Genomic DNA, 18,673 nt, shown 5'->3' with positions numbered 1-18,673 from the left:
AAACCCATTCCCTACAAGGGGCTGAGCAGCCCGCTGCTGCCCCAGGACGCCCAGGCCAGAGGAGAAGACTGGGGAGGGGGGTTATACGTCCTTTTCTCCTTCCTGGCAGGGAGAGGCAGAACCTGAAGGAGGGACACCAAACCAAAGTATCCTTAGTGAGAGAGGCAGCTGCCCAGTGAATTACCTGGAGTGTGAGTGACCTCCTGATTCATCTGCTGGGGGGTCTCCGTCTTCTTGTAAGAGCCGTCATCTTCATCTTCTGCAAACACACAAAGGGAAAGGAACACTGAAGTCTTCCTCAGGGACAGGCAGCACAGCCCCCACCCAGCAGCCCAGATGGTACAAACTCAGTCAGCAGCACTTGCAGGGGACCCCACTTTTGAGCATTCCCATGCTTTCCAGTAATGCAAAGTCCAGCATGAGCGCCCACTACCTCTACAGTAGAGACGTGGTCCTTTCTTCTATAACACATGAACGTCAGGCCATTGACTCTGATTTAAACACAACAGACATGTATTCATTATCTCCCATGCGCAAGGCCCCATGATGGGTCTTTGAGGGGCTTACTTGGTTGCTTTATACATATTTTGTTATGGCAGAAAGAATTCCATTTGGCAGTCTTTTTTTTTTTTTTTTGGCTTTTTGTGGGGGGGAAGACAAGGCAATTGGGGTTGTGACTTGCCCAAGGTCACACAGCTAGTGCATGTTAAGTGTCTGAAGCCAGATTTGAACTCAGGTCCTGCTGACTCCAGGGCCAGGGCTCTATTCACTGCGCCTCCTAGCCGCCCCAATTTGGCAGTCTTAAAGAAAAACCTTGCACATGACTGTGGCCTGACAACGTGCTGATTAAGATGTTTCACAAATAATAATGCTCATTTACATAGGGCTCGGACAGAGGTAGTTCATGCATTATTATCACCCCCACTTTAAAGACAGAGACACTGAGCCTTGGGGTGCTTATATGACTAACCCAGGGTCACACAGCACCAGAGTGTGGATTCTTACTCAGGCCTCCAGACCCCGAGTCCCGCCATCTTTGCCTTATACTCACTCCCCCTCCAGTGACAAACACACTAGACACACGTGGCCACAAAGAGACCCAGGATCACTCTACAAAGCAGGCACTTTCCACTCTGTACCCCCCCATCCCAATTAAGAGAGCTGATTGTGCAAAAATGTGAAGCCCGTCACTGGCTACTTTTTAAAAGTACAATCAAAGGAGGTCACCCAGGTCAACAATAAGGGAAAAGACGGCCAGGCTCTGGGACTTATGGGCAAGAGATGCTCTTAAGGCGACGACGGCGGGGTCGTTGGTAGGCCATACCTTTATGAAGCCCTGATTTGCAAATAGGTGTAGATATTAACCCAAATGATTATAATAAGCCATTGTGACTATTTTATATCGAGAAAAAAATCAGCACTTAATGAGTCAATTACCGAAAGCTCATTATATTTATGCCACCTCCAATTAGAATGTCTGAATCCAGCTGGTTAAGATAACCATGTGACTTAATACCTTCCTCTGTTCCCTTCCTCACTCTCCCCGACTTTCCTTTCTCCAGTTATTAAGTGGCAATGACTATAATGGGATCAAACAGGCACCGTCTTAAACAGAGAATGAACAGAACACCTGATTCTATAGCACTGTTACCTCAAGGAAACATTATGCTCATTACATTTTAACTTTTCTGCGGTTTAAGGGCCCATTTGCATTTGGGGGCAACTTCTACGGTGAGCGTGAAAGGGAAAGCTGTGGGAGCCCGAGAACACTTCTCAGAGTTCTGAAATGCAAGCACTTCCCAAGCATGAGTGCCAGCGAGCTGGCGCTGGGTGAAGCTGAGAAGGAGGCCTGTCCCAAAATAAAAGCGTGCCCACCGGATACGTGCCCAGTTCCCCAGCATTCACTGCTGATCGATTCCGCAGTTTACTGTTTAGTGAGCACCTATTCGCCTAAAGTTAAGGTGAAAGGCTGCAAGGGATACCCCAGTGAGAAGAGAGGCCCTAACTGTAGGGAGGAAAAGAACTTTGTAATAAAATAATACAAGGCACAATGCACAGGTTCCATAATAGAGCTAAGAAGAGTGGAAGAGAGGCCTGGAACTCAAGTTCTAATCCCACCTCTGACAGTGACCAATAGGTATGACCCTGGGCAAGGCATTTCATCCAAGCCTCGATAAGATGCAGACAGAACCACCGGAGTGCTTACTTCATAGGGTTATTGCAAGGACTAAATGAGAAAATATATGTAAAGTGCTGTGTAAACCTTAAGACACTGTAAATATTAGCTATTATTAGTATTCAGAGGACTGAGGAGATTAGGGAAGGCTTCATGGAAGAGGTGGCAGCTAAACTGGGCTGTAAAGATGGACAGGATTCAAAAGGTAGAAACTAAACAGAGGTAATCCCAAATGTAAGGAAGGGCATGAACAAGGCTACAGACTGAAGAAAATACTGAAGGAAAGGGAGAAGTCCAGTTTGGGTAGCTCACATGAAGAACAGGAAAGACAAGGCCAGACAAGCAGGCTGGGGGAAGATCCCAAAGGACCTTCAATGCTTGGTGAAGGAGTTTGTACTTATTCAGTAGATAATGGGGAGCCATGAAAGGTTTTTTGCTTTTGTTGAGAGTGCCATGATCAGAATTGTATTTTAACAAGATTTAGATGGAGGGAGCACATAGAACAGATCAGTTCAGGAAGAAACAAAAGACAGAGAAGGGTGCAAGGGCCTAGGAAACAGAGTGGTTGCAGGGGTCATCAAAAGAATGGGATGGACACAAGACATCAGCGACAGAATTGGGAGAGCTTGGAAACTGGTTGGTTGTGAAGGGCGAGGGGGAGGTTTCAGGCCTTAGTTTCAGGAATGGTGGGTGCTAGTGACCTGGATGGTTCTATCACAGGGCAAATTGCAGTCCCTCCACATCTTTAAATGCTAAATGCAGGAATATTCTACAAGGGATTCCCCCAACACGCCCAAAGTATCTCTGGTTCCTTTCATGTCTGAAGGGTCCCAGCTCAACACCAAGCTGCACATCTGGAGCCTCTCATTCTCACTGTAAGAAAAATCTCCTTCATTTTCCAGGTGCACATAACCCCGGTGATGCCTTTTAAGCCACTTCAGGTTTTCAAATCATTGCTGGCCCCTTCATGCCTACTCTGTGCCTTTCTCTGCCTTATGGATCACTAGCACTTCTAGCTCTCCCTAGACCCTGGTACATCACTGGGAGAATCCTGGAGTTGAAGGGATGGACTTTTGCAGAAACATTCTACACTCGATTAAATGCCATCCAGCCCCAAAGTCCTCTTCTTCATGGGTACGGCTCACTGTTCATCTGCGACACTTCACAGAGAGCAGTGGGATTGGTGTTTCTCATGGGTGTGCAGACTTGGGAGGCCTTTGTCTAGCTGTCTGTCATAATCTGGGCTATACATGTACATCTCCAGTGTAGATTCTTGGACCTGCCATCTTGGGGATGGAGCACTATGGGTTTCACTGAAGAAACTCAATAGGATCTTTCTTGATTTAATTAGTGCTACGAATAGCATATTGGGGAAACCTTGGCATCCATAGGGAATCTATGTTTTGTTTGGATTCTGTGATAGAGTTCTCCTATGATGGTGACCAAAAAAAGTACTTAAGTGAATATATTTCCACCTCTTTATTTTTACCTTTTTGATATCAGTGCTTAATAGATGACTGACCAAAATTATCACTGAAGTGAGGGCTGTCTTGTACTTGGCGCACAGTAGGTCCTTAATAAGTTTGCTGATTCATTGATAGACTGGATGGAACTAGATACCAGGTAAGAGACTGCACCTGATATCTCATATATAGAGGGAAAAAACCCAACCAATGAAAGTTGGTCCTTCACTGAATCTTGGGAGCTCTGAGCACTTCCCAGAGCACTGAGTGGTTACATCACACAGTTGGCAGAAGTCTCCCTGGTGCTCTCTCCATCATACCAGGCCACTTTGTCTCCTGCAATTTCAGCTAACAGTAGGCACCATGCTTTCTCAAGAAGAAACTTCATGGTGACATTTTTGCTCTATAGAGTCAAATGCTTTATAAAAAATTGGGGAAAAATTAGACACAATTTACCTTCAAGATGGAAGCTTCTTTACAAGATCATCTGCAAAATCCTGTCTGTTCCCAAGCCTTCATTATTCAGAAGCTTTCAGCAAGGATACACTCAGTGTCTACATGCAGAGACCACTCCCAGATTTACAGAGAGGAGAAAGCGCCAGCACACAGTTTGGTTGCCCATGATCCATCTACTGTACTAGCTCTGAAATGGATTGCTCAGTGTCTTGCAAACTATGTTTCCCCGGCACATCTGCTGTCTGCGTGCTCAGGGCCAGCTACTCTGTTCTGACTTCATCAGTTCAAGTTCTGCTGCCGTGCCTTCACGTAGGACATACTGATTTGGCTACCATCAATAAAAACAACCACAAAAAATGCTTCAAAGTCTGTTCTATGGCACATCTCTTTGTGATCCTCCTACTTTGACCCAAAAATGCTCCTAGAATTACTGGACTTAGCTGGATTTCACAATGAGCCCTCAAACAGCTCATTTTCTTCTCAACTGCTTTTTACAGTTCTCTGAGGGCAAAAGTGTCCACAATCTCCCATCTTTCTCCTCCATTACTATTTTGCAAGTGAGCTCATACCCTAAACTTATACTGATCTGGGCTCTCTTTATCCACTCAACAAAGGAATTTCTTTTTTTTTTTTTTGGTCTTTATTAATTTGTACTTTTAGTTTACAAGATTCATTACCACAATTCCTTGAGTTTCAAATTTTCTCTCCTCTCCCCTCCCCTCCATGGAGGCATACAATCAAGTATAGTACCTGCAAATACTTTCACATTAGGCATTAGTCAGGTTATAAAGAAGGATTGTAACAGATGGAATGAAGAATGGGAAAGAGGAAACAAAACCAAACAAGAGAACGAAAATTGCAGGTAGTTTGCTTCAATCTGGGTTCAATCGCAGTTCTTTCTCTGGATGTAAACATCCCTCTTCATCATGAGTCTTGGGTTTGACTTATGTCTCTGGATTGCTGAGAAGAGTCCAGTCTATCAAAGTTGGTCATCACACATATGCTGTGTCTGTAATTGTGTACAAATTCCTCCTGGCTCTACTGTCCTCACTCAGCATCAGTTCGTATAAGCCTCTCCAGGTAAATATGAAGTCTGTCTGCTCCTCATTTCTTATTCAGCAAAGGAATTTCAATAATTGTTGTTTCAGGATTTTTCTGGGCTGATTCTAACAGTGAAATGGTTCCATGAATTGGTGCTCGAGCTGATATCTTTCCTTTGGCCCTGGCTGCTTGTTTAACCAGGTTGGGTTAGAGATGTGGTGGCTCCACGCAGTGGCCCGTCTTTATCCATTCTCAAATGTGCTAGTACCTACAGAGCCAGTTCTGAAACAGTGCAATGCCAATGACCAACTGTTTCTCATCTGGAGAGGGAACCAATTATAATTTCTGTGACACTTTCTAGTGCCCAGCACCTCCTGCTCTCCTAATAAAAAGTATTTGTGATGGATGCTGAAAGACTTCTATGAGCCTATGAGCCTTCGGTCTCTTCCATTTTTCAATCCCAAACCGTATAATTGAGCATGGATGTATGTATGCATGTACACCCCCCCACACCCACTTCCCCCATGTATATGTATGTATATGTGTGTATCTACCTTTCCCCCATTTTTCCCATTCCCATTTTTACACTGAAACCCACTAAGTTTATCCAGGCATGTTGATGTAATAAAGAGGATCATGTCAAGTTCTTTATGGAATTTCTCCATTTTATCTTCTATAATTAAATTCTATAATTGTCTTGCTAATTACAAGTACTGCCAGACAAGATGACCAGACAAGCATACCATAAAGCATCACTTGTTACCTTTGGCTACACAATGAAACCAATTCTATGAACTCTTGTCTCTCCCAGGAAAACTTTCAAAATTCCATTCTATTTATCTGCACCTTCTTTATGTCTTCTGGGTTCCTTTACAGAATAAATACCCAATAGCTAACATTCATATTCTACTTTAAGGTTTGCAAATATCACCTTATTGGACCTCACAATGAGCCTGGAGGGCAGGGTATCATCACCCCCATTTTGTATGTAAAGAAATGTCAGCTGACATGGCAGGGGGTGGATGCCCAGGGTTACATGGCTGTTGAGAGGCCACACTGGAGCTCCAGTCTTCCTCATATTTGCACCTGCACCCCTGCCAACTGTTCCACCTTGCTGGATAAAGACTGAATCTGAGTCCACAAGAGTCTGTATTTGGATGGTCTATACACGGTACTGATTTTGTGCCCACTCTGCACTCCTTTTCATCACTTTCCTGCTACAACTAAGGAAGGCTGTACACACTACGTGACTTCTCATCTGTCCATTTCCTGACCATGCCGAGCACTCCCCCAGTCAGCAGGCTTGACAGGCCTCAGACAGTCGTGACTATGGTGACTTTTGTGTGCCATTAACATGTTTGATTTGATTGATTACTAGAGCAGGGCAGGAGTGTCATTGTCATATTTAAACTAGAAGCATAACTATAATGGCAAAATCTATGCAATTTCCACATTTGTTATTTTCAAAAGCTAAGACATTTCATGAAGGTTCTCTCACTATTTCCAGGAATGCTTAATGAAACCAAAGGACACATATGGTGCTTGCTGCCCACCCCACAGATGCTGCCTTGGAGCTTTTTACCTTTTCTTCCAGTTTTGAACTAGTGACTAACTGTCTTGGCCCACTCTTCCAGGAAAATTGCATCCACCAAACATGCTTTGCCACACTTCCTACTCTTCTGTATACAATACCCTCCCCTGAACCCATTCTCTCTTCCAGTTCTGGAACCAGGATCAAATAAAGTCTGCCACTGTACTTGGATGGGCTGTGTCAGCCTACAATCTTACAACCCCAACTCACTATCCCTGTAATTTTCAGGCCCAAAGTGGCCCTTTTCTAGCCACACCATGTAGGGAGACTTAGGAAGACTATGTGAGTTGTCTTCTGTAATTAGAATCTATACTTTGTAGGGGCAGGGACTATCTTTTCCATTGTATTTGTTTTCCCAGAACCGATTATACTGTTGAACACATAGTAAGCACTTAATCAATACCTTTTCATTCATGTTTAAAGGTATATTAATAATTAATTTACATAGATAGACTTTTAAAAAAAAGTTAAGTTTCAATTAAAGGACAAAATAATTATTCTATAACCTTAAGACTTGGAAAAATTTAGTTGCTTATATTCAATATGTGATCCCTAGTTACTGATGATTAAACTCTTATTAAAGTACTATTTATTAGACTAATATGAACTTTGAGAAATGAAAAGTTCTAATCCTTAAGTTGCCTGTGCCACACAAAGAAGATATAACGAGCCCAATTAACTTTTTTTAAAATTAGAGCACATCTTTCAGGTTCACAGCCTAAGTAGGGACAAATTAAATTCATCATAACATAGAAGGTCTGCAACTTCCTCCTTCAGAACTCATCCTTTACTCTGCATCAAATATAGACTAGCCTGGAGGTAGAAAAGAGATTTCTTTATTGTTAAATTTAGTAGAATGTTGATCTTAATGGTGCTATTGAATCCATCACTCAATAAACATTTATGAAGTTCCTACTATTTACCAGGTATTGTGCTAAGTGCCGTTTGTTAACGTGTACAATAATAACCCAACTGAGAAGGTGAGAACAGTGAAGGAACAGACTGAAGTCAAGACTCACGCGAAGCTCTGGGTCCCGGCTCTCAGTAAGGTTCTCAATTGGCTGATGAGCAAACAGACTCACAGTACCAACAACAAAAATGAGGATTTGGAAGCACATCAAACAGAAGCTAGAACAGGGGCTCCCTGGCATCCCACAGAGCACCCTCATCCTCGCAGGGCTTCTCTAATCATACAGTGAGAGCATGTTTGGAAAGCACCTATGGCATTACATTGATGTTCACCACCACCACCACCATCAGCAGCATTAACCTCAGGGATCAGGCGCCACAAGTGGGTGGATGGAAGTGTTTTCCCTTTTTTTTTCTAAAAAGGAGAAAAGAAAGCTTTTGTTCTCCCCGCTATTCTCTTCTTCCTGTCTAACTTCTCTTGTGTATTTTGATCATAAATTTCACAGCGGAGAAGTGGTCCATTGCTTTGTGGTTCAGAAGTTATCATGTAAGCAAATAGCTAACCACAGGTCTGTTTCTCACACTTGAGGAGACACTACAAAATTCAGATAGTCTACGTCCAAGAATCAGCCAGAGGAAGAAGATATAACAGCGGCGACAAAGTGACCGAGCTTTATTCTTTTTCATGAGTCTGTGACTCACATGATTTAAAGGGATTTAGATAAAGTAACTGTGTCCTTCTCTTTATAATTTCACATTTATTAAGAGCATATAGCATGTGTGAACACCCCCTCCCCCCATGGCTGCGATTCTTTGTTCTCAAGGAAACACATTTTATTAAAATGTTCACGTAAATACCAGGATTCTTTCTACGGCACTTGGAGTTCTATGAGAGTCGTTTAACATGTATTTAATGGAGACTATTGCTGAAGGTCTCTTCATACCCCTAACCCCCACAAAACTAACAGGGATTTCAGGAAAAACCTTTACCAGGCTTGTCCTGGTAAATGGTCCTCAGCAATGTCCAAACAGATCACTTCACGCCAGGCTGTGAAGGGAATTACTCTCCAAAAACAAAGACGACAAACGTCAGCCCTGGATTTGTGGGCTTGGGGTCTTCTCTTTGATATCATTTATGTATGAATTTGGGTATCAGGGAAGCAAAGTTAAGACTGCATAAATATGAGGAGATGTCCACTATGTTCATGCACTAAAACTGCCAGTCTTCAGAAAGGAACGGTTCCAGACTGCTCCCCCAAATCTGGCTAACAGGCACCCTCAGGCCTCGCCATGTATATACAGTGGTTCATCAATATTTTATTTGCCATGTTACCATTATCCAATATTAATTAATACCTCATATAGTCACTGTTTGTGGGTTAATCTATTCTATTCAACATTTTAATAACAGTAAACAAAAACAGCTCAGCTATGCAGCAAAATCCATCAACGCACACAGATGGCGAGAAGGTTTTCATTAGGTGGTTTCCATAGCAATCCTATTGCAAATCTGGAAGCTTTTTGCACACAGGCAGCTTGTATTTACAAGCCTCTCCGCTGCGGTGCGAGGCTCTTCAGCATGGGAAGTTATTATTCCAATCACATATTGTTAGAAGAATCATCAGGAGATGTTTTGATCAGTCAAGATAAAAAAAAATACTGCAGTGAACTAATTTTAAAAGATTATTCAAGCATAGTTGCATGTTTGCTTGCATACTATTTTTTGAGTTTTTGAAATTTCCTGCAAGGTTAGAGGCTTCTGTGGAGCCCTGTCACCTACAAAAGTACTTGCATGATCATTTAAAAAATATCTGAAATCTCCATAGCTGCACTCTTTAGGTAATGATGAGAAATGTTGCAGCCAACAGCCAGCACCAATCCTTAACTGAAGGCAAAAATCTATCTATCACCCCTCCTTCCTGGGCAATCAAAGGGCTGTCTGATATCCTGTCTGCCACAGAGGTCTTCCTTAAGACGCGTGGAGTTTGCTCAAATGTGGGAAACTCCAAATACTAAGGAAATGCTTACTTGGGAGAAAAATCAAGTCCTTTTACCCCTCCCCAATTTATCAATTTAATTTACAAATTGATCCAGCTCAGTAACAGATGGATTATTACCCTAATAAGAAGCATAAATCTGCCCAGCGATGCAGTTTTTACAAAATGGCTATTTCTATTTTACAAATGTTATTTTTGGGATAAATTAAATAACTAAAAAGGACAGTGATAAGCAAATGAAACTTTTAGCTGACATAGCTTTAAAAAGCAAAAGACATTTTGTTGGCACAAGAGAAGACTCAAGATGCTTGGACCAAGTCCTAGGATTGATTTTGTCATTTCTTTAAAATGATTAAACCAGGGTGGCTAGGTGGGGCAGTGAGTAACGTGCCAGCCCCAGAGTCGGGAGGACCTGGGTTCAGTTCCGGCCTCAGACACTTAACACCCACACAAAAAAAAACTAGTCGTGTAACCTTGGGCAAGTTACTTAACCCCAATTGCCCTCCAAAAGGCAATAAAAAAAAAAAAAAGATTAAACCATTTTTTCCCTCCAGGAGGTGGAAGAAAAAAAGGTGGGAAAACCTCCTTGTAATGCTATTTCTATCCCTGGTAAAACACCTTTAGAAAATGACTTTGGTGAATTCTAGGAGATTTAAAAAGTTACAGGAAGTCATAAACACAGAACCAACATGACCGTTCTGAGCTGAAATGTACAGATGATGATTCAGACTTCTGCACACCTACCCTACAAAAACTAAACAGGCCCAAACGTAGAACTTTATGGATCAAGTCCTCGCTATTCGCAGTTTTTCCTTTGAGAAATGTTTTTCAAATATGGCTCTCCTAGACCCGGAAGATTCTGTTTATTCTTTGGTCAGATTTTTCTAGAAGTAAAAGTCTATGGGAAGAAACAACACTCTGCAAGTAAAGTAAACGGATGAATTAGCTAATTATTATGACCTCGAATAATTCTGAAACTGCCCTGGTTCTTGGTTTTATTTTCACAAAGGAGGAAGAATAATTGCAACCTGAAGAAAACCTGTAACAGAAAATTTAAAGTGAGTCTATGAGGTATTTTCAACTATTCAGAAGAGACACCATTGCTACATTTATTAATTAATTTAAGCTACCAAAAATAAAATTTATGGAGAAAGGGAATGTGAGAAAAAATAATCTACAAAAGTTCCTTAATCACATGATCCCGATTTTTAACTTAGATCCTCTTACTTATGGTTTTAATATTAAAATGTTGTAATAACTTTTCAAATCAAAGTATAAAATGTTTTTTTAAGAACTGCCATGATTCTGAGGTTCACAATTTATACATAAATCATTAAATGAAAAATAATCAATTAAAGTGTCAACATAATAACAGAAAACAGAGAAAAAAAAAACCAAGGTCCAAACTTTAAGGCCATATGATTTTGTCAATGAAGTCAAGGAGCCTTGATATGAAGTGGAGGACCCACGCCCTAGACTCCTGCCCTGCCACCAACCACCAGCCATCTGTAGGACCATGGGTAAATCCTTAACCTTTTTTTTTTTTTTTTGCTTTTTGGAGGGCAATTGGGGTTAAATAACTTGCCCAAGGTCACACGGCTAGATTTTCAGTGTGGATATTAAGTGTCTGAGGCTGGAACAGAACTGAACTCTGGTCCTCTTGACTCCAGGGCCAGCACTTTGCTCACTACGCCACCTAGCCGCCCCTATCCTTAACCTTCTTTAAGCCTCAGCCTACTCATGTAGAAAATGAAGGGATGGGTCTAGACCAGTGGTTCTCAAACTTTTTGGTGTCCCTTCACACTCTTAAAAATGTTTGAGGACCCCAAAAAGCTTTTGCTCACATACACTGTATCTATCAATATTTACCATGTTAGAAACTAAGACTGATGAAATATAAAAATATTCATTAATTTAATAATAACAACTCTATAACATCTTAACAAAAATAGCATTTTATAAAAATATATTTTACAAAACAAAACATTCTAGTGAAAAGAGTGGCATTGCTTTTGTTTTCGCAAATCTCTTTGGTGTTTGGCCTAACTGAAGACAGCTAGATTCCCTTTTCTGTTTCTGCCTTCAAATTGTTCTTCAAAATGTTCTAGTCAAAATCTACAAAGAAAATCCAGTCTCACACAGATACGATATTGGGAAAAGGAGGAATATTAGACAAATAGCATCCTGGTGCCATTAGGAGAGCATTCTGACCTCATGAACCCCGAAAGGCTCAAGGCCTCCTAAAGGTGGGCAGACCATGCTTTCAGAAAGACTGGACTAGGCAACCGCTAACTTTTCCCTAAGTCTTATGTGCTATGGTGCTTTGTAGGTGTTGGGCAATATGAGGAAGGGGAAGGCATTCACAACTCGAGGAGAAGGGAATCCAAGCTGAGCCCTGAGAGAAGATGAGGAGAAGAGACGGTGATGAGGGGAGAGAAAATGGGAGGGGAGGAGATGGAGGGCCTGTGGTCATTCATGGGAGTAGGAGGTGGGATGGTGAGCGTGGGGAGCAGCTAACAGCCAAGTCTGGCTGGAACAAAGCAGAACGGGGTGAATGAATGTGAAAAGGCAGCGAGAAGTCCAACTGCAGCAGATGCTGGGCTGAAGACTCTGAATCGTATTCCAAAGGCAAAATGGAATGATTTGGTCAGCCCCACATGCCATCATTCCTCACGCCGTGCCCAAGTCTTCACCTACGTGTGCACCTGCACAGACAGACAGACGCTGTCTCCTCGACAGAGATCCTGCCACTGCTGTCTTTGTTTCTCAGCATGGTGGGCGCCAAATAAATGCTTATTCACTGACTGGATGACTGACAAGCTGGCTGACAAGTGGGTTAGTGAAAGAAGAAAGCAGAAAGAAGCGGCCCAACTGGGGCTACGACAAGTAGCCAGGAGTAACAGGGAGGTTTGAAGGGGACAAACACAAGAGGCACAGAGGGAAGACTGACAAGGCTTAGCAACTGACTGGAAATGGGGTGAGAGGAAAGGGCCCAACACAACTACTACATCAGGACACGAGGAGACGGAACTGGAGCGGGGGGCAAGTGTCGGGAGAGGCAGGACGGCTCCATGCGGAGGTGCTGCGCCAAGAGGCTGATGGAGCATCCAAAGAGGTCTAGCGGTCAGTGGCATACAGGCTGTGATGCAGGAGAGAAATTAGGGCTGGCCTATGGATCTGGGAACCATCTGTGTAGGATGAGATGAGCATGAGAGGGACTGAAGGGAAAGGGAAAGGCCCCCCACAGAGCCTGGGGGGGGGACTGCAGAGGTCACTGAAATCACAGGAGGAGAAGGTGGTCAGCAGGGGCAAAGGCGAGGAGGAAGCCAAGCAGGCTTGGGTTAGCCAGCAGACTGAACCGCGGAGTGCACCAAGCCTTACCTTGGCACTGCCACCTCCATGACTTACGGCTTCTCATCAAGCCCCTCAAAACTGGGAACAGGGCAAAGGGCCGACATTTGCCCGAAACTCCTATCTCTCGGATCATCTGTTCAAGCCCCCAAGGTGCGTCCCCTTCCTCTGAACCACTTCAATGTAAATCAAACAGCACTGTGGCACTGTCAAATGTTGCTTCCCTTTTCTGTCCCAAATACAAATGTCTCCCCAATAACTAATGAGTTTCTACAGTGACACTGACCATAACAGAATGAGAAAAGCCAGAATAAATCTTTAAATACTCCTGAAATAACGAATGAATGAACTGTTCCTAGGAATACAAACACAGTTCCCATACTAGCACTTACCCCAGCACAGGCATGGGACAGAGGGTTAGCGTCTGCACAGGACTTACTGTGTGTCAGGCGGCATGCTAAGCAGCTTAGAATTATTATCTCATCTGATTCTTACAACAAGACGGGTGCTGTTGTTATTCCCAATCTACAGAGGAGGAAACCAAGGCAGGCAGCAGTGAAGTGACTTGCCCAGGGTCACACAGCTAGTGAGTGTCTGAGGCTGCAGGGCCACCAGCCCTCTGTGCACCTGACCACCTAGCTGGGCCCACTGTACCAGTAGAAGTGGCATAATCAGTAACAGACACCATGCTACAAAGCATGATGGCCCCCACAGCCTGTGCTGCAGCTGCCTAACACCCCATTCCCGTGCTCCCAGCTCCCTGCAGACTCCCTCCTCGCGCTTCCTCCCCTCCACACACTCACTCAGGATTGCTAGCACGTGAGAGCCTGGGCATCCTGGGAGTGAAACAGGGGGACAGCAGGTCATTTCTGTGAGGGACGGTCCAAGTGCTGATGCAATGACTTTCACTGTCTCTTTCTGCTACTGGGAAATTTTTGGAGAAAAAGGAATGAATGAGCTTCAACAGCTATGAACGATGTGTGGAGGAGACTGAGAGCAGCTGACTCATCCTCAGAAAGTCCCTCTAAATCCTAAGAGAAGCCCAGTCGTTGTGAACTGAAGTTTGTGCTTGTTACGGGCGGGTCAGATTTATGCCAGAGCAGAGCTGTGACTTTTAGGGGCTTGCCTATACCTGACACTTAACTGGGCTCCTTGGGCAAACAATCTGCACAGTAACCTAAGGATTACTTGGTCCTGAGGCCCTGGTAAGGGATGTTCCCAATCTGTGTACTGCTCCTCTGGGAGAATGCCATCCTCTTTATGGTGACAGGCTCCATGCCATGTTCTCTCTATGATTTAAGGCATTTCATGCTGAGAAGAAAGGCCTTCCTGTAGTGAATGCTTGAGGCAACCCAACAGCCCGAGAGGTGCTCCAAGACAGTAATCCTCCAATGCCAGATTGGAGTGAGGTGCACCATGGAGAGAGCTCCAGGCCTGGAGTCAGGAAGATCCCAGGTTCGAATCCAGCCTCAGACGCTTACTAGATGTGTGACTCTGGCCAAGTCACTTAACCTCTGCATCAGTTTCCTCATCTGTGAAAGGGGATAATTGCACTTCCCTAGTAAGGCTGTTGTGAGGCCTGGATGAGACAGTATTTGTAAACACTTATCACAGTGTCTGGCACACAGCAGGTGGTGTATAAATGGTCATCATCATCATCATCTTCATCATGGGATGGCATGTGAGCCAAGCGGGCAGAAGCGCATGCAGAAGACACTCAAATTTTTCTCTACAGCTGCCAGTGCTGTGTCGGAAGCCCCTCAAGGGCAGGGACTGTCTGCTTCTTCTATCTGCATCCTCAGAGTGAATGCTGGCATATGGATGCATTTGCTTAAGAGAGACGAAGGCTGTGGCCAAACAAGGAGGGTTTGGTTTACTCTGCCCTTGAATTTACTGCACATCTCGCTGACTTGACTAGTTGTATTACTTTGGAATATAAACCTAACACTCTATTAAACATAACTTAGCACTCTATTAAATAAATTCTTTCACAAAAGCTTTCCGCCTCAGCATACTGATCCTGGAGATACGGGTAAAATGTGCTGCTTCCAGCCTAGCCCCGCAGCCTTCATTCACAGGAGGGACTCTGCCCCCCCCTCCCCCTGTGAAGGGCAACCAGCCAAGAGCCACCCAGAGGCAGGAGAATCAGCCACGCTGAAGCAGCAGGGGATGCTGGGGGACAAAGAGGAAGCGGTATGTGCTGGGCAAATCAAATCACCCCCACTGCTCGCTTCAGCCCGAGGGGGACGGCCCAGAGCCCTGAGCCCCAGAGTAGTAGGGATGGCAATGCCCCTTGATGCCAGCCCCTGGCTCTGCTTCTAGCCGCAGCCCTAGCTGCTGAAGACCCAGAAGGAAAGTTCTTGCCACCAGAGTCTTAGGCCTTGTCAAACAGATCAGCGTAAGAAGGCGGTATGGTTTTCAATGGAGGTGACACTACAGAAGGGGTCTCACCATCTGCTTTACTGTTGCCCCCTAAGGACCAAGGGGCCTTTCCATCTGACTTGCAGTGAAAAGCTCCCCATGTGCCCTCTTCCCAGTGGAACTTGGACGCCGGCAACTCTTCTCGATTTGCGCCCCCAGTGATCTTGACAGAGTAAGCACTCCTTAATGAACGCTTCTCCCTTCATCCGCTGGTAACTTGCTATTTTAAAGATACGGAATACTGCTCAGCTCAGTCAGGCGCCATGTCTTGGTATTATATCAAGTGCTCTGAGATATCTGGGAATAACTGCATTACACGTTTCTATGGTGTCCACAGTATTTTTATATATTCTTATGGGACACAATCAGCTGCACCCTAAAGAATTTGTGACATTGTGGGAGTGTGTCCACCCTTTACCAAGGCGGGGGGAGGTGTCACACCCCTTATAAGTGGTGTACTCGAGCCAGTCTGATTCCAAGGGCCTCTATGACCTTAGCTAGCTTGGGCCCCTTTCAGTTGACAAATGTACAGCCTGTTCTCGGCCCATAACAGAACAGGTGAAGTTAGATCTGGGGGCAGGAAAACCTTCCTGACAGTCAAGAGGTGGCCCAAAGTAAGGGGAGCTTCCTGGCTTCCTTCTCCTCTCATGGCCTTGCAGCAGAAGCCAGGTAACTGCTCACTGGGAGGGACTCAAAGGGGCCACTATCTGGGGGGATGGGCCAGACCAGATGGCCACTGAGGTTTCTTCCAGCTTCTGCAAACTCTTTCTGCTCTGATAGATGCTCGTGCTATGCCATTAGAAGAGCTGAGAATTTGGGGACAATTCCACATCACAATAAGACTAACCAACCAAATAAACAAAGCCCCAGCTCAACAGCAGCATGGGCTCTATGGATACTTTATTGAATGGGGTTTTTTTTAAATCTCACTAACCAAAAAATCACTGAATCTTAATTAAATACAGAGTAGGTCCATCAACATAGAGGTCTTGAACAGACGTCACAAATGCACAGTGAATGGGGCTAAGAAGTAGGTAAGAGGAGGGACGTGGGCTTGACTGTCTTTGGGAAATGGAGAAGCCTGGGGACCCGAAGCTTCTCCCTGAAATAAAGGCCTACCATTTTAATACCAAAATTCTTCTGGGATTGTCCAAGGGCTATGTGAGCCATGGAATACTAATCTCCTCAGAACTGAAATGGTCACCCAAAAGGTAATGGAGAAACCCAGGGTGAGTGTAAGCATGTAATAAAATAGCACATTACAAGTGAGGAATCATGAAAAAGGAGGGTAAACGATACCAGCAAGGAAATGGATCCAGGGAAAAGAGGATGGATTGGTCCGGGGCTCAGAGTGAGGAGGCTGTGCCTATGGTATAGGACAGCCTGCATACTTCACTGGGAACCTCACAGTTCAAGAAAAGTGAGGAAGGTGCCCAGCCCAGTAGGCAGAGTACCCTCTCCCGGAGCAAAATGATGGACAGAAGCAGCACAAAACGGGCACGGATGGCACCTGGTGTCTATCACAGCAGGGAAGACCCACATGAAAGGTATCTGAGCATCAATAGTTTTTGTTCTGTTCACTTACTAATTAAAGTAGCCCACGGTCTACCTGCTGCCATGATATTCAACTCAGAAACAAAGCTGCTCACTTAAAGCCATGATGCTGTCTGCTAGATAGAAGTTCTTAAAAAAAAAAAAAAAGATTCTTGGAGGACAAAATAGCTCCTAATTCCGTGACTCTCAAAAAAAAAGTTAAATCGAAAAATGCTGAGCACTTCTGTGGAACAAAAGTATTGGACGGCGAAGGTGAAAAGCTCGGCCTCTCACTGGCATTTCTGTTTGAGTTGGAAGGAAATTCACACATGTAAAAATCATTCACTAATGCCCCACCCACAACTCAAATGTGCTGGGAAAAATGTGGTTAGGCCAAGCCTTGAAGCAAACACATGGAAAACTGGCTTCGTTCAGGTCCAATTCTATATAAGATAGAGTGGCCTTTGCCACGTGCCTCACCTTGGGTCCTCCTCCCCGGGCTCCATCCTGGGCTCTGCCCTGGCCCCCTGGGCTCTGGGGGTGGGCAGTTTTACCAGGCCTCCCTCCATTCTACCATCTCCTCAGCATGCCTGGGGGCACAGATCTTTCTCCTCTTGTCCAACTCTCACTTTGCGTACTGTCTGAAACACAGTACACACTGAGGTTGCCTAGCTAATTCTCCATTCTCCACCAACAAATGGCTCTGCTTGGTTTAAACTCCCCAGCGACAGGCCCCGCCTTGGTGGCTTCTTCCCCACTTCATCATCTCTCAGCTTCCTTCTGAGTGATGTCTTCCCCCATTACGCTGTAAGCTCCCTGAGGGCAGGCACTGTCTTTTTCTCATTTGTCACTTCATTACTTAGCAGAGTGCCTAGCACAGGCATAGCAGCACTTAATTCATCTTCACTGAATTGAACTGAATATGTTCTTACTCAGAAAAAAAGTTAGGCATCTAGAAATTTCAGTAGAAAGGAATTTGATAAAAAAAAAAATTAAGTTGATTCTAGAGAGAAGAATCTTGGGGAGTGGTGGGTATTTAGTATTGTATATCCAGATAACTCTTGGATGTTGCAAGTATATAAAGACCAAATTTTGAAGGCTTAGAACAAATAATTCTCTCAGCTTTAGCTCCTTTATAGGGATGGGGGGGGGGCAAATTTCTCCCACCTGAATACCAGAAATGTGGCTAACAAAAATAAAGGAAAAGCCTCTTCTTATGGAAGAAGGCCAGAGGGTGTTTTTGTTTGTTGGGTAAAGAAGACTTGAATTTATGAGGTCCCAATGGACTTCCATGGCACCAAACTATAAATTCATTCCTCTTGGAAAGAGGGCTCCCTGCCAACCTTTGGAAGCTATGACTCCAGAGGCAGGTATAGGCTCCAAAGCTAAAAGCTTATGCCATTTGTCACCACACAAAAGCATTTTCTGTCCCCTTACTATTAAATCTCACTGCTCAGATATTCAATCTTAAGGGAGACTAGCAAAGAAACAACTTGATATTTTATAAACTTTTACTATATTTTTTGATTAAAAATAAATGTTATATTGTGGTTAAGGACATTTCAAATGCTATTTAAGAGCTTCTCTCCACATAATTAAATAAAGCAATCAAACATGCAAATTTAATGACATTCTCTACCAATTAAAGGGACAATCAACAGATAATAAGCTATTTTATGGTTTTAACTTATGGAAGTGCATTTATTTAAAGGGTAGAGAGTGTTGAAATCAGATG

At 44.0% G+C, this 18,673-nt stretch overlaps 1 protein-coding gene across 4 annotated transcripts in view; it reads right to left on the bottom strand.

Annotated features, from left to right (window-relative positions):
* SKAP2 (src kinase associated phosphoprotein 2) overlaps positions 1–18,673 on the bottom strand; it is a 222,496-nt gene that overhangs the window by 24,202 nt on the left and 179,621 nt on the right. For all 4 annotated transcript variants that reach the window (XM_069088674.1, XM_069088673.1, XM_069088675.1 and 1 more), the window contains one exon: positions 185–259. In XM_069088674.1, the coding sequence (XP_068944775.1) occupies positions 185–259 (75 nt within the window). The remainder of the gene's footprint in view (positions 1–184; positions 260–18,673) is intronic.

This window comes from Petaurus breviceps, unplaced genomic scaffold (assembly GCF_028583685.1).
Source record: "Petaurus breviceps papuanus isolate PSGF00001 unplaced genomic scaffold, PetGlider_PUasm1.0 185, whole genome shotgun sequence".
Classification (NCBI taxonomy): domain Eukaryota; kingdom Metazoa; phylum Chordata; class Mammalia; order Diprotodontia; family Petauridae; genus Petaurus; species Petaurus breviceps.
The sequence above is the reverse complement of the archived record's forward strand: the minus strand, read 5'-3'. Positions and strand labels throughout refer to the sequence as shown.